Below are 14,481 nucleotides of genomic sequence, written 5' to 3'. Positions count from 1 at the left end.
TGTTGATTAAAAAAATGAATAACATTTTTATTATTATATATGTCAATATAAGCTACAAAAAAAAATCTAACTGCAATTTTCTTAGATAAGACTTCATACTAAAAAATGAAATATTTACTGTCTTTGATTTAATCTGAAAAATAAATTTTAATTGAAAAAATGATGTGTATTTTTTTTTTTTTTTTCTATCAAGAAGTTGCTGTGGTTTGGGATCTTTACGATTTCAAGCTTATTTTTTTTTCTAGAAGAGGAAAGCAAATTGTGATTTTTTTTATTATTAAAATATAAATTGGAAATATTTCAAGTAACATATTTTATTGCTAATTAATTTTTGTCAAGTGAAAAAAAAAATATCACTATGAAAATACTTTTTGCTTATATTTAATTTTACAACGAATAAAATTCATTTTTACGCTTTTACTAAACAAAATGATTAATGATATGTGAATCAATTATTACATTGAATATACAATTTTTAAATACACACCGAAATTATTCAAAACATTAATCTATTGATGAGGTCACTCATATATATATATATTATTATAATAATTTCAAATATCAATTAAAGCGAGTCTTTATATTCTTAGCTTTATTTTCATGTTTTTAATAAAATGACGAATTGACATTTGTGAAATAATTGATCTTGTTCTGTCATGCCAAAATAGTTCAACAATAAAAATGAAAAATCCAGCAGTCAATCCTGTTGCTAAAAATTTAAGTGCAAAATTTATATGTTGACGTTTTAGTGGCCTTGGTTTATCAGACGTACCATTATTATTTCGTATTTTATTTACATGCAATAATTTATATTTAAGTAGTTCATGCTCCAAGTATTTTTTTATAATATCATTAACACGCTTTTTTAGAGGCCAATTTTTTCGCATTACTAAAACTGGATAAAATTTAATAAATGGCTCTTTTGCTAAATACAATTGTGGATATTGTACGGCTTTATTTCTTAAAAATAAAATTGCATGCGCACAAATACTTGATGAATCATTAAGAACGTGTTCAACACAAGTGTCATAATTTTTTACTGGTATAAACCGATTAATCAACTTTTTATCTAAATAATTAAGCATCAATTGAGTTGAGTAAATTTTGTGATTTTTAAATTTTACAATTAAATCTTCCACGGTATCAATATTTTTTTCGGAATTTGGATTTAACTGAAAACCAAGAATTTTACCTTGAAAAACTGAACATAAAATTAGAGCTAGCAATAAAATACCAAATAAATAAATTCTTGATGGTGAATCAGTTGGTTGTTTTACAAAACTTGTATTTCCCCACATTCTAATTATTTCCATAATTCCAAGATAAATATTCATTTTCATAGAAATTTTAAACATTAAAATAGTTGTTGCCGAAAAAAATAACATAATCAAAATTAATCGCCAACCGAATAATTCGTAAATTTGATCAAACATATCTTTTTTACCTCGATCTTGACTTATAAAAGTTAAACCAGTTTGCCAAATTATATCGGAAGTTGCAATATTTTTCATATAGGCTCTTGGAAGAAACCATAGTCTTATATCAATTGAACCGTTGGCTAATGAATTTCCCATATGGCTGTTTATTATTCCTCGACTTTCGATATCTACAATATCGTTTATTTTTGTATATGATAATGTTACATTTAGTTGTTCATACAAAAATGTAATAAATGCTTTATGTTCTTCATGCATATAAGTGCCAATCGAAACCGCTTTTATTCCTTGATATCCATCTAAATGACGAGTTTTGTCGTAATCAAGAGACTTGCAGTTTAATAATTCTAAAAATAAAAAATAATGTTTATATAAAATCATTATTAATTAATTAATTAATCAATAACTCACTTGGATTGTATTCTCGGCGATAAAGAGTCCATTGATCTTCTGTACTTTTTTTTTTAACATATCTTGAGTTTTTCCAAAAAGACGGTGCAGCTCTACTTGTAAATGGATTAAATGTGTAAAAATTAACACGATTATTTTCACCACCAGTGCAAATAAATATTCCTCGTAATATATCTGCCTTCCAAGCTTTTTGTAAAATATTTCTAGCACCCTTGCACTTTGTTGTATTTGCAGATAGGCCATTGTTAATGATGATGAAAAATCCTTCGTGATTCCACCATGGTGATTTCTTTAATTGCCGAATATTAATTTCAAAATCAGGCTCAATTGTCACAATGAAAATATTTAATTTGTAATTTTCATTCAATAATTCATCATCAACTGTTAACATTGATTTATTGTCAAAAATAATAACTGGTCCATAATTCATGAGTAAATCAATGTTAAAATTTTCAACACTACCAACAAAGACTGTTCCATGTTTTGCCTCATTTGAAAAACAAAATTTAATTGTATCAACAGCTGCAGCATCAACTCGAGCATTTACATTAGTTAAATTTTTTAAATGATCACTCATGTAATTTGCAGAAATCAATGACACAAAAATAATTGATACAAATAATTTTATTCGTACTTTTAGCTTCATTTTGTGCACTATGTGTTTTTCTTTTCTGCTTGAAACGACAACTGACAATAATGGCTTTATTTGCATTATGCCTTGCATGCCTATGTATAATTATTAAATATTTAATTTTTAATATAAAAAATTACCAATGCACTTAGTGAAATAGTTTTATTATATACTTATGCTATAGCATAGATTTATTTCATAGATTCAACTTGTGATAAAAACACTTGAAATAAAATCAATAATGAAATTATTTCTACAAGCAGTGGAAAAAAATAAATACTGCAAATTGTTTATTATATTTACTTTATAATAAACATAAATCTATGATTCTAGTGAGAACTCTTGTTGAATAGAAAAATAAGTATCATTTTTATTATTATATGTCAATAACTTACAAACAAAAAAAAATCTAATTATCATCTTCTTATAATAGATAAGACATCATACTAAAAAATGGAATATTTACTGTCTATGATTTAATGTGAAAAATAAATTTTAATTGAAAACATGATAGGTATATTTTTTTTTTTTATCCCTCAAGAGGTTGCTGTGGTTTGTGATTTTTACAATTTTAATCCTATATTTTTTTTTCTAGAAGAGGAACACAAAGAAGAATTGTGAATTTTTTCATTAGAAATATTTCAAGAGGAAAAAAAGTTATCACTATGAAAATACTTTTTACTTATATTTAATTCTACTAAGAATAACAATTTATTTTTTTTATTTTTGTGCTTTTAATAAACAAAATGATTAATTGATATGTGAATTAATCATTACATTGAATATACAATTTTTGAATACACATCGAAATTCAAAACATAAATCTATTGATCAAGTCGCTAATATATATTTATTATAGTAATTTAAAATAACAATTAAAGCGAGTCTTTATATTCTAAGTTTTTTTTTCATGTTCCTTATAAAATGACGAATGGACATTTGTGAAATGATTGATCTTGTTCTGTCATGCCAAAATAGTTCAACAATAAATATAAAAAATGCAGCAGTCAATCCTGTTGCTAGAAATTTAAGTGCAAAATAAATATGCTCACGTTTGAGTGGTCTTGGCTTATCAGATGTACCATTATTATTTCGTATTTTATTTACGAGCAATAATTTATATTTAAGTAGTTCATGTTCAAAACTTTTAGTGAAAATTTTATTAACACGCTTTGTAAGAGGCCAGTTTTTTCGCATTGCCAAAACTCCATAGAGTTTAATAAATGGCTCTTTTGTCAAATACAATTGTGGATATTGTAAGGCTTTATCTCTCAACAATAACATTCCATACACACAAACACTTGATGATAATCATTAATAACGTGTTCAACACAAGAATCAACATTTTTTACTAATATAAATCGGTCAGTCAACTTTTCATCCCAAAAAATTAAGTGAGATTTTTATTCCATAAATTTTGTAATTTTTAAATTGTACAATTAAATCGTCCATGGTATCAATATTTTTCTCTGAATTTGGATTTAATTGAAAACCGAGAATTTTACCTTGAAAAACTGAACATAAAATTAGAGCTAAAAGGAAAATACCAAATAAATAAATTCTCGATGGTGAATCAGTTGGTTGTTTAAAAAAACCTGCATTTCCCCACATTCTAATTATTTCTAAAATTCCAAGATCAATATCCATTTTCATACAAATTTTAAACATAAAAACAGTTGTAGCCGAAAAAAATAACATAATCAAAATCAATCGCCAGCCAAATAATTCGTAAATTTGAACAAACATACTTTTTTTACCTCGATCTTGACTTATAAAAGTATAACCAGCCGAATAAATTATACTGGAAATTACAAAATCTCTCGTGTAGACACTTGGTAGAATCCGAAAACTCATATCAATTGACCCGTTGACTAATAAATTTCCAATATAGGTGTTTGCTATTCCTTGACCATTGATATTTAAAAATCGTCCATTTTTATATATGATAATGTTACATTTAGTTGTTGATACAAAAATGTAATAAATGCTTTGTGTTTTCATGCAAATAAATACCACGAAAGCCGCTTTTATTCCTTGATAACCATCCAAATGACGAGTTTTGTCGTAATCAAGAGACTTGCAGTTTAATATTTCTAAAAATAAAAAAACAGTGTATGTATAAAATTATCAATTAAATATATTAATTATATTTATTACTTACTTGGATTGTATTCTCGGCGATAAAGAGTCCAATCATCTTCTGTACTTTTTTTTTTAACATATCTTGATTTTTTCCAAAACAAAGGTGCAGCTCTATTTGTAAATGGATTAAATGTGTAAAAATTAACACGATTATTTTCACCACCAGTACAAATAAATATTCCTCGTAAAACATCCATTTTCCAAGCTTTTTGTAAAATATTTCTAGCACCCTTGCACTTTGTTGTATTTGCAGATAAGCCATTGTTAATGATGATAAAAAATCCCTCGTGATTCCACCATGGTGATTTCTTCAATTGTCGAATATTCATTTCAAAATCAGGCTCAAGTGTTACAATGAAAATATTTAATTTGTAATTTTTATTCAATAATTTATCATCAGCTGTTATTGATTTATTGTCAAAATAATAACTGGTCCATAATTCATGAGTAAATCAATGTTAAAATTTTCAACGCTACCAACAAAGACTGTTCCATATTTTGCCTCATTTGAAAACAAAATTTAATTGTATCAATAGCTGCATCGAACTCGACCATTTACATTAGTTAAATTTTTTAAATGATCATAATGAAATTTGCAGAAATCAATGACACAAAAATAATAAATACAAATAATTTTATTCGAACTAATTTCATTTTCACAAGATGTTCTCTTTTTCAGCTTTGACCGACAACTGACAATATCCTTGGTGACGACTTTGTTTCTGTCCTGCATGCAGATACGTATAAGTATTGAATATATTATTTAATTTAATTTATTTAAAATATTGCAACTGCACTTATTGCTAACATAGTTTTATTATTTTTTCTATTGATTCTAGATTTGACTAGCGATAAAAACAGTGGTACACTTGAAATATAAAATCAATAGCCAAATTATTCCTGGAAGCAGTAAAAAAAAATAAATATTGCAAATTGTAAACATAGATCTATGATTCTAGTGAGTACCCTTGTTGAACAGAAAAATAAATAATATTTTTATTATTATGTCAATAAGTTACAAAAAAATAATTTAATTATCATATTCTTAGATAAGAGTTCATGCTAAAAAATATTTCTATGCTCTACGATTTAATCTAGAAAGGTAAATTTAAATTAAAAACATGACATATTTTTTTTTTTTTCGTTTTTTTTCTGACGCATTTGCTAGATATTTATTTTTAAAATATATACACTTGCCAAAACTTACTTAGTCGAAGAATTTCGATGTCATTTTTTTTCCAGTAATTAAACGGTTCGAAGGATCGTCTTAAAAATTTACAAAATCATAGAGGGAAGGTTTCTCAATAATTCAAGCACAAAATATCCTGGGTGGAATAATTTTTCGAAAATTAAAAATTAAACAATTCAAATCCACTTTATGCATTATGATATTTTCTCGATTTCGATGTTATTTTTTTTCTAGTAATTAAACGGTTCGAAGAATTATTCTAAAAATTTACAAGATAATAGAGAGAAAAATTTTAAACAATTTAGGTATAAAAAGTTTCGAGAAATATATTTTTTTTGTGAAGATATAAATTTAATAAGCCAAGTATGCACTGTGTCATTTTCACGATCCCAATCTTATTTATTTTCTAGAAAATAAACAGTTCGAAGAATTGATTAAAAAATTTACAGGATAATAGAAGGACAGTTCCTCAATAATTTGCGTACAAAAAATTACGGGAAATATATTTTTTTCTAAAATTATAAATTTAACAAGCCAATTAACACTATATGGAGTCATTTTCACGATTCCGATCTTATTTTTTTTCTAGCAAATAAACAGTTCGAAGGATTATTCTAAAAATTTACAAAATAACAGAGAGAAGAATTTAAAACAATTTAGATATAAAAATTTTGATAGATATATTTTTTTCGTGAAGATATAAATTTAATAAGCCAAGTAGCACTAAATGCACTGTGTCATTTTCACGATTCCGATCTTATTTTTTTTTTTTTAAATAAACGGTTCGAAGAATTGATTTCAAAATTTTATTTCAATAATTTGTGTACAAATTACGGAAAAATATTTTTTAATTATAAATTTGCAAGCCAATTAACACTATACAGAGTCATTTACGATTTCACAATTTTTTTTAGTAATAAATGCAACGAAAAAATTTTAAAAATTTATAGAATAAAAAAAAACAATCTCAGGAGCTATATATATACACAGAAATAAATTAATTCATACCAAGAAAAAGTAAAAAAATATATTAAATTTAAATTCAAACAGCGGCCATTTGTCATCACCAAGAATGAATTCTTTTTTACCGACAGTTTTAGTTCACAATTATGTGCGCTACCATCACCCGGCAGCGAGAAAAAAAGAGAAAAAAAAAAACATCACCAAGCCATCCATTCACACACACGAGCACACGCGGAGCTCCAAAAATAAAAAAAAGAAAAAAAAATAAGTTTAATTACCCGCGTTGATCATGGCATCCACCGACGAATTAACAGTTGCTGCACTTATTCACAATAGTTTATTAAAAGTTGATGCTTCATTAGCAAAAGTATTTCAAACTAAAACAAAATCCGTAAGTACCAATATTTAATTAATTAAATTATCACCGATGAAAAATGAACACCGGTGCATCGCCATTGCCCACGTGTGTAAATTATATTTACTCATTGTTTAATAATTTACATTTATACTCATTTACACCTGCAATACCATGTTAATTTTATCAACAATAATAATAATTAATTTAATTAATGCAAAATCATGTGTTTGATAATGTTTATAATTTAATTAAAATTAATTTTAATTTTGTTTATACTTCACGTGTTCGTGGTCATCCTAACCAAACTTTATTTTGTTAAACAAGTTGAAAATTAATTGCTCAATTATTTTAATTACAGCCAGCATTGCCAAAAGGTTCACCAACATTATTAGAAATATTTCAACAATGGCAAAAAACAACACCAAAAAAGTTATTAATTAAAGCAAATGGTAAAAAGTCAGATTCAAGTTCTGATGATAGCAGTGAAGATGAAAAACCAGCACAAAAAACAAAAGCTGCACCAGCACCAGCTAAAGTTGTTCCAACAAAAAAAGCTGAATCATCATCAAGTGACGATTCATCTGATGAAGAAGAAGCAAAAAAACCAGTTGCTAAAAAAGTAGTTGCTGCTGCTCCAGCCAAAAAAGCACCAGTTGTTGCTAAAAAAGCTGAATCATCAAGTGAAGATTCATCTGATGAAGAAGAAGAAAAAAAACCAGTTGCACCAGCAAAAAAAGCAGTTGCAGCACCAGCTAAAAAAGCAGCAGTTGTTGCTAAAAAAGCAGATTCATCATCAAGTGAAGATTCATCTGATGAAGAGGAAGAAAAAAAACCAGCTGCTAAAAAAGTAGTTGCTGCTGCACCAGCAGCTAAAAAAGCTGAATCATCATCAAGTGAAGATTCATCTGATGAAGAAGAAGCTAAAAAACCAGCTGCTACACCAGCTAAAAAAGCACCAGTTGCTAAAAAAGCTGAATCATCAAGTGAAGATTCATCTGATGAAGAAGAAGCAAAAAAACCAGCTGCTACACCAGCCAAAAAAGCACCAGTTGCTAAAAAAGCTGAATCATCATCAAGTGAAGATTCATCTGATGAAGAAGAAAAAAAACCAGCTGCTGTACCAGCCAAGAAAAAAGATAGCTCAAGTGATTCAAGTGACTCAGAAGATGAAGATGTTACAAAACCACCACAAAAAGCTAAAGCAGCTGCTCCAGCAGCTAAAAAAGCTGATTCATCATCAAGTGAAGATTCATCTGATGAAGAAGAAAAACCAGCTAAAAAACCAGTTGCAAAAACAAATAATGTAGCAGCTAAAAAAGAAGAATCAAGTGAAGATTCATCTGATGATAGTGATGAAGAAGAAAAACCAAAAGCCAAAACACCAGTTAAAGCTGCTGTTGCTAAAAAAACTGAAGAATCATCATCATCAGATGATGATGACGATGAAGATGAAGAACCAGCCAAACCAAAACCAGCTGAAAAAAGAAAACGTGAAGAGGATGCAGATGAAATTGCAGCTGAAGCAACACCAAACAAAGTTGCTAAAAATAATTATGACAATTTTGTAAAAGGTGGCTTCAATGGTGACAAGGTAAGCTAAATCATGCTTCATCTTTATTTAACATTTTTTATTTTTTTATCAATTATGGCAAATCCTTAATTATAAGAAAAAAAAAAAATAGGCAAAAGTATTTATTTATTTAAATTCAAAATTAAAATCATAAAAAAATATTTTCATAGTCAACACCAAAAAATTCGCCATTTCGACGAGTAAGGGATGAAGAGATCGAGCCAATAAAAGCTGAGTTGTGTAATAATTCATTTGAAGCTAAGGTAAAAATAAATAATTAAAATTTACAGTTTCAAAAATGGCAGGTCATTCGCAGGTCATGTTGGAAGTTGAAAATATTAATTCCATGTTGTTTTTATAATAGCATTATATTGTTGAAGGTGTTATGAATACCAAATAATTAATAATAAATGAAAATACTTTTGCCTATTTATAATTGTTAAATAATAATCAGCTTCCATGATTGTACTAAAGCGTATTTTGACCTGTTATTTTTGTTACAGCCTGCTGAAGAAAATGAAAATGGTTTCAAAAAACATGATGGTGGTAATAGAGGGGGACGTGGAGGTAATTCACGTGGAGGAAGAGGTGGTTTTGGTGGTAGAGGAGGTGGTGATCGTGGAGGTTTTGGTGGTAGAGGACGTGGAGGAAGAGGTGGATTTGGTGGTAGAGGTGGTGGTGGTGATCGTGGAAGCTTTGGCGATCGCAATGGTGGTGATCGTGGTAGCTTTGGTGATCGCAATGGTGGTGGTGGTGGTGATCGTGGTGGCTTCCGTGGCGGACGTGGAGGACGTGGACGTGGTGGATTTGATAATAACAGAAGTTCATTTGGTGGTAATGACAAACGTGGAGGTGGAAATTTTAACAACAGAAATTCATTCAATGGAAATAGAAATTCAATTGGCTCAATTGATGCAGCACCACAAAACAAAAAAATTACATTTGACGAATAGACAAAATTATCAATTAATTAATTAATTAATCATAGGATCTTTTTTTTTTTCTTTTTTTTTTTTTGTTCATTTTTGAAAATAAATAATTGTTGGTTAAATGTCTTTCTCTATAAGAAAAACACCTCTGGATTTGAAACCAACATTTTCATCACTATTAGTATTTCAATGTTATAATTTTAAATATATTTAATAATAATTATATTTTTTAATTGTTTAATTATAATACAGAGAGGAGCTAGAGGTTCTTGGGGTGAAAGAGCAAATTTGGATTTAAAACACACCAGAGGTAAATCATTTAGACATGAAAAAACTAAAAAAAAACGTGGTAGTTATAAAGGTGGACAAATTGATTCAGTATCTGTTAATTCCATTAAATTTTGCGACTAATTTATAACTGTACATTACCAATCAACACCTCATTTACAAAAAACAAAAAAAAACATTTTTTTTTTGTTTTACAACTAATTACATGTTTGATTTTATCACAACTAAAATCAATTGTATGAGAGAAAAGAAAGAAAAAAAAAAACAAATTATATAATTTTGACTTGATTTACACGTTAATTTGTTTTTTTTTTTTTTTTTAATTTTTAATTTTGTAAATTATCTATTAATAATAATTGTCCTTAATTGAAAAAAAAAAAAACAAAAAAGAAATTTGACGAATTAATAATTTTTATAATTATTATTACTGTGACTATTGTAATAAGTATGATTTGTGAACATCCTGGTGCATTTTTTTTTTTTAATGCACGAAAATGATTTAGAAAAAAAAAAAAAAAAAATGAATGAATGAAATATAACAATAAAAATATAATTATTACAAAATAATAACAATTTGTTTATTTATTGTCTATTTATTTTAAATAGTTTTTTGTTGAGTTGGAATAATTTTATAGCTTGTTTTCTTGAGTATTTTATTTATTTTATTTGCTCTGTTTTATTCCATTTTTATTCGTTTGGATTGCTTGCTATCCTGTCCTCTGTTTCCACCTCGTTAGCCACAATAATGAAACCAGAAAAAGAGTGTAGTATCCCTCTTTCTTACAAACACACCAAGTTTCCACAGTAGTCAACCTCTGAGCATCCATCTGTGCGGACGGAGGTGCTCGACCTCAAACAAATATTTAATATCATCTCAGTGTCATGTACCCACTTTTGTGAATTTATTTTATTTATTTATTTATTATTTTAATTAATTAAACTTTTTTTTTTTTTATTTTGAATATTTTTAATTTATTGCTACAGTATTTATATTGTTTTTTTTTTGAATTTGTAATTGTAAAAACTTTTTATTTTATTTAAGAAAGAAAAAAAGCTGGTTTTTTTATTTTTACATTTATCTGGTATTTATTTTTACAAACAAGATGATTAAAATGCAACAAAAAAGGGTAAGTAATTTATTACAAATTTATTTTAAAAAATTATGAATTTATTTTACTAGCAATTTAGATTTTTTTTTATTTTGCTTTTTTTCATTTGAGAGGATTTATAATAAACCCCTATTTTTTTGAGATGCAGACATGATTTTGGGGTTCTTGGAATGCGGGGCAATGAATGAAATATAGGTAGACGTTTCAAGATTAAAAAAAAAAAAAAATATAAACTCACTGGACCCTTTTTATATGGAGAAATGAAAAATATATATATTTTATCTTTTCAAACGCATCTTTTGCACCTGCATCCTCTGTCAATAATAATAATTTGAACAAAAAAGGAAAAAAACCCTTAGAAATTTCCATAATTTGATAATTAATTTTGAGAAAAAAATATATATTTCAATTTTTAAATATTAGAAAATAAAAATTTATGTAATTTTATATTTTTTTTTCTTGAAATTTAAAAAAATTTAAATTTCATTTCGAAAATATTTCGATCGAAATTATTTGAATAAATTTTTTTCCACCACAAATTTATATGCTTAAAATGAGGGAAAATAAATTTCTTTTTAAAAAATTTTTTTGCAGTTGAATTACTATATCGAAAAGCAATAAATATAAATGAAATAAATTTCGATTTGATTTTTTTTTTTCGACTAGTATTTAAAATAGAAAAAAAAAAAATTTCAATTCTATAATTTTGCAAGTTTATAATATTAATAATAATCATTTAAAAATAAAGTTTAAATAAAAATTTTAAACACTTAAAAAATTGATACAATTTATAATTTATTTAAAAAATATTAAAAAGAATTTTTGATGATGAATTTTGTCGACATACCGTTAGGAGGAAACGAATGACCCGTTGCCTTTGAGTCAAGATGACGAACCGAAGGTCGTACCGTTAGTCGTTTTACTTTAAAACCTACATATATTTTTATAAAATAATATACATGGATTAATACACACGTGACATCACCAAGCTAAATTCCATATAAATTATTCAAAAAAAATCAAGCCAGTATTTTGTAATCATCTAAAATAATTTTTAATCTTCAATGATCTCCAAGACTCCAACTATCTCAGGATGTTTATTAAAACTATATTTTTAATTATTTTTTTTTCTAGATGCAGAGTCATTCGACAACAATATTTCTTGGTATTATTATAATTATTTTTGTATTAACACAAACAACAGTTGGTAGTAAAAAATGTGCGGGTAATGGTTTGGATCTTAAATATGTATGGGGTGATGCTATGACAGATTCACCTGATTGCATTGGACCCAATAACATGCAATATCCATCGTAAGTTTAAATAATACCCACCACATTTGCATAAATTAAAAAATACATTGAAAAAATTAATAAATGTTTGATGGTTTTTAAATTTTTTAGAGCAGCTATTACGAGAAGTTTTAAAAATTTATGGGGAGGTAATAGTAGAACAGCACGTTCTCATAATAATCAAAGAATAAATGATCCAGAATCAACGAGAAAAACACTTCTTCATAACTACCAAATATCAAAAGGCGAAGTTACAATATCAAATACAAGAAACAGTAAGTTTTAAATTGTAATAATTATTTTAAAAATAATATATTATTATTAAATTTTAAAAACATAACGGTATTGCCAAATAATAAATATTGTTGTAAATTCTTGTTAAATTGTTGGATCCATGATAGAAGCTAGTAATACAGTTATTATCTTACACTAACAACTTGAACATAAAAAATATATATATACATTTTATAACGGTATTGTTGATTTGTAAATGAAAAAAAATATAAATAAGAAAAGATTGATATTATTTTAAAATATACACATGCCAATAATTGTTTTAAAAATAATAAATAATAATTGAATGGTACAGTTGTTGTTAAAGTTGAAGTAGTTGTTAAATATATTTAAAAATATTTATAATTTATTATGTTGAAAATTGAAAACTAACTGTTGCTGTCTCATTGAGTGAATAACTAATGAGTAATGACATTGAGTACATGTTATTATTTATTATTTTTAAAAAATTTTTTTTTTTAGGTCGTAGTTACAGTTCAAAGGAGACATGCGGATCACCAGCTCGACTTTGCAAAACCCGCTACAACACAACAGCACCAATGTATGGGGTCAGCTTGACTAGCGGACAACCAGTAACAATTGTTCAAAAGTTTCCTGACCTACTGCAACAAGTTGTCTTTGAAGTTTGCGAGTATGTTGTTGTTTTTATTATTATTTAATAGCATCAATTGACATTATTTTTATATTATTTTTTTGAAATTTAAAAGGTGGATAGACATTGTTAGCTGAAAGAAAATTTTATCATTTAGCTTGAATTTTAAAATTAAATATTTTGAAAATTTATAGTTTAAAAAATGATAAATTAATTAAGTCAATAAATTACCTAAATTGTTTAACATTTGTTGCAAATATTAATTTGTTTAAAGCTTTAAAAAATTGACGTAGACATTCAACAGAAAAAAAAGAAAAATCCACCTTTTAAATATTTTACCTTCTCTTTTTTAAAAATAATTTTCAAACTTTAAATTAAAATAACAAACTGGATTTATTTAAATGATCATTCACAAAGTCTCGTTTTTTTTTGTAGATAATTTCTTCCTAAAAATAGTTGAATTAACAATTTTTTTTTAATTGATTTGTTTGCAGATCCAAATCGTGTGATGTGATACGTGGTGAATGTACACAAACATATGTGCCTTATTTATTTTTGGTAATACCACTTGGTCCAGTAACACTAACTGGTCAAGACTATGTACTAGTTGAAAGTGGTTGTGTTTGTAAACCAAAAAATTCATCACCCTCATCAAATAATTCACCGGAAACTCCCCTAGTCCCAAATCTTTCATGAAATTAATTAAAAAAACAACTAAATTAATTAAAAAAATAAATTATTTAAACAATAATAAATATTAAAAACAACAAAAATTAGTTGATATAATTTTTTTAAATAATTAAAAACATTCCAAACAAGCCAGTGAACTTTTTGTGTGTGTGTTTTAATAATTTTTTTTTACTCAGAAAAATGATTAATATGCTCGTCTTTTTTGTGTCATCAACTCATCATTCATCAATGATAAATGTCTGGTTGTTGACCTAAAGAATATGCTATTATTTCTTCTGGCAAATTTCTCACGAAATTATTTGTGTTAGCAAGCATGAATAAATAATAACGGTGAAGATAATATCAGTGATCGATGAATGAACAAAAAAAATCAAAACAATACATGATATTTTTATTTATAAAAAACAAAATAACAATTTAAAAATGAAAAAAAATGAATATTATAATGATGTGGAAAATATGAATAAATAATATTTCCTTTTTTTTTTTTTTTAAATGTGGTAGAGCTGGTAACACCACTTATTTTTTTGCTGATATTTTATATTGCCCTGTTTAGTTTTATTTACAAACCGGACCTGAATTATAAA

At 26.3% G+C, this 14,481-nt stretch overlaps 2 protein-coding genes across 3 annotated transcripts; both read left to right on the top strand.

Moving 5' to 3' along the window:
• The first annotated feature begins 6,974 nt into the window (after positions 1 to 6,974).
• On the top strand, positions 6,975 to 10,099 carry LOC122855911 (nucleolar protein dao-5-like). 2 transcript variants are annotated; one of them, XM_044157600.1, is made up of 4 exons: positions 6,991 to 7,163; positions 7,489 to 8,721; positions 8,871 to 8,963; positions 9,882 to 10,099. In XM_044157600.1, exons 1-4 carry the CDS (start codon positions 7,062 to 7,064, stop codon positions 10,038 to 10,040), a joined length of 1,587 nt encoding a protein of 528 aa, XP_044013535.1. In that variant the 5' UTR covers positions 6,991 to 7,061; the 3' UTR covers positions 10,041 to 10,099. The 2 variants fall into 2 exon arrangements, with proteins under 2 accessions (XP_044013534.1, XP_044013535.1); XM_044157599.1 differs by lacking the exon at positions 8,871 to 8,963 and having other exon boundaries at positions 6,975 to 7,163; positions 9,204 to 9,909.
• An 819-nt stretch (positions 10,100 to 10,918) lies between these two features.
• Positions 10,919 to 14,275, top strand: LOC122855949. Its single transcript, XM_044157656.1, has 5 exons — positions 10,919 to 11,044; positions 12,161 to 12,339; positions 12,430 to 12,593; positions 13,075 to 13,243; positions 13,699 to 14,275. The coding sequence occupies exons 1-5, from the start codon at positions 11,021 to 11,023 to the stop codon at positions 13,898 to 13,900; spliced, it is 738 nt and encodes a 245-aa protein (XP_044013591.1). The 5' UTR covers positions 10,919 to 11,020; the 3' UTR covers positions 13,901 to 14,275.
• The last annotated feature ends 206 nt before the right edge of the window (positions 14,276 to 14,481 follow it).

The sequence above is a fragment of the Aphidius gifuensis genome, linkage group LG4, assembly GCF_014905175.1.
Source record: "Aphidius gifuensis isolate YNYX2018 linkage group LG4, ASM1490517v1, whole genome shotgun sequence".
In the NCBI taxonomy this organism is placed as follows: Eukaryota; Metazoa; Arthropoda; class Insecta; order Hymenoptera; family Braconidae; genus Aphidius; species Aphidius gifuensis.
This window is presented reverse-complemented; position numbering and strand designations above follow the sequence as displayed.

Excerpts from the sequence above, each read along its gene's own strand:
- LOC122855911 (XM_044157599.1), top strand. The coding sequence starts at position 7,062 with ATGGCATCCACCGACGAATTAACAGTTGCTGCACTTATTCACAATAGT. Across the intron at positions 7,164-7,488 it reads TTCAAACTAAAACAAAATCC|CCAGCATTGCCAAAAGGTTC; the intron begins GTAAGTACCAAT and ends TTTTAATTACAG. Across the intron at positions 8,722-9,203 it reads GTGGCTTCAATGGTGACAAG|CCTGCTGAAGAAAATGAAAA; the intron begins GTAAGCTAAATC and ends TTTTTGTTACAG.
- LOC122855949 (XM_044157656.1), top strand. The coding sequence starts at position 11,021 with ATGATTAAAATGCAACAAAAAAGG. Across the intron at positions 11,045-12,160 it reads TTAAAATGCAACAAAAAAGG|ATGCAGAGTCATTCGACAAC; the intron begins GTAAGTAATTTA and ends TTTTTTTTCTAG. Across the intron at positions 13,244-13,698 it reads GTTGTCTTTGAAGTTTGCGA|ATCCAAATCGTGTGATGTGA; the intron begins GTATGTTGTTGT and ends ATTTGTTTGCAG.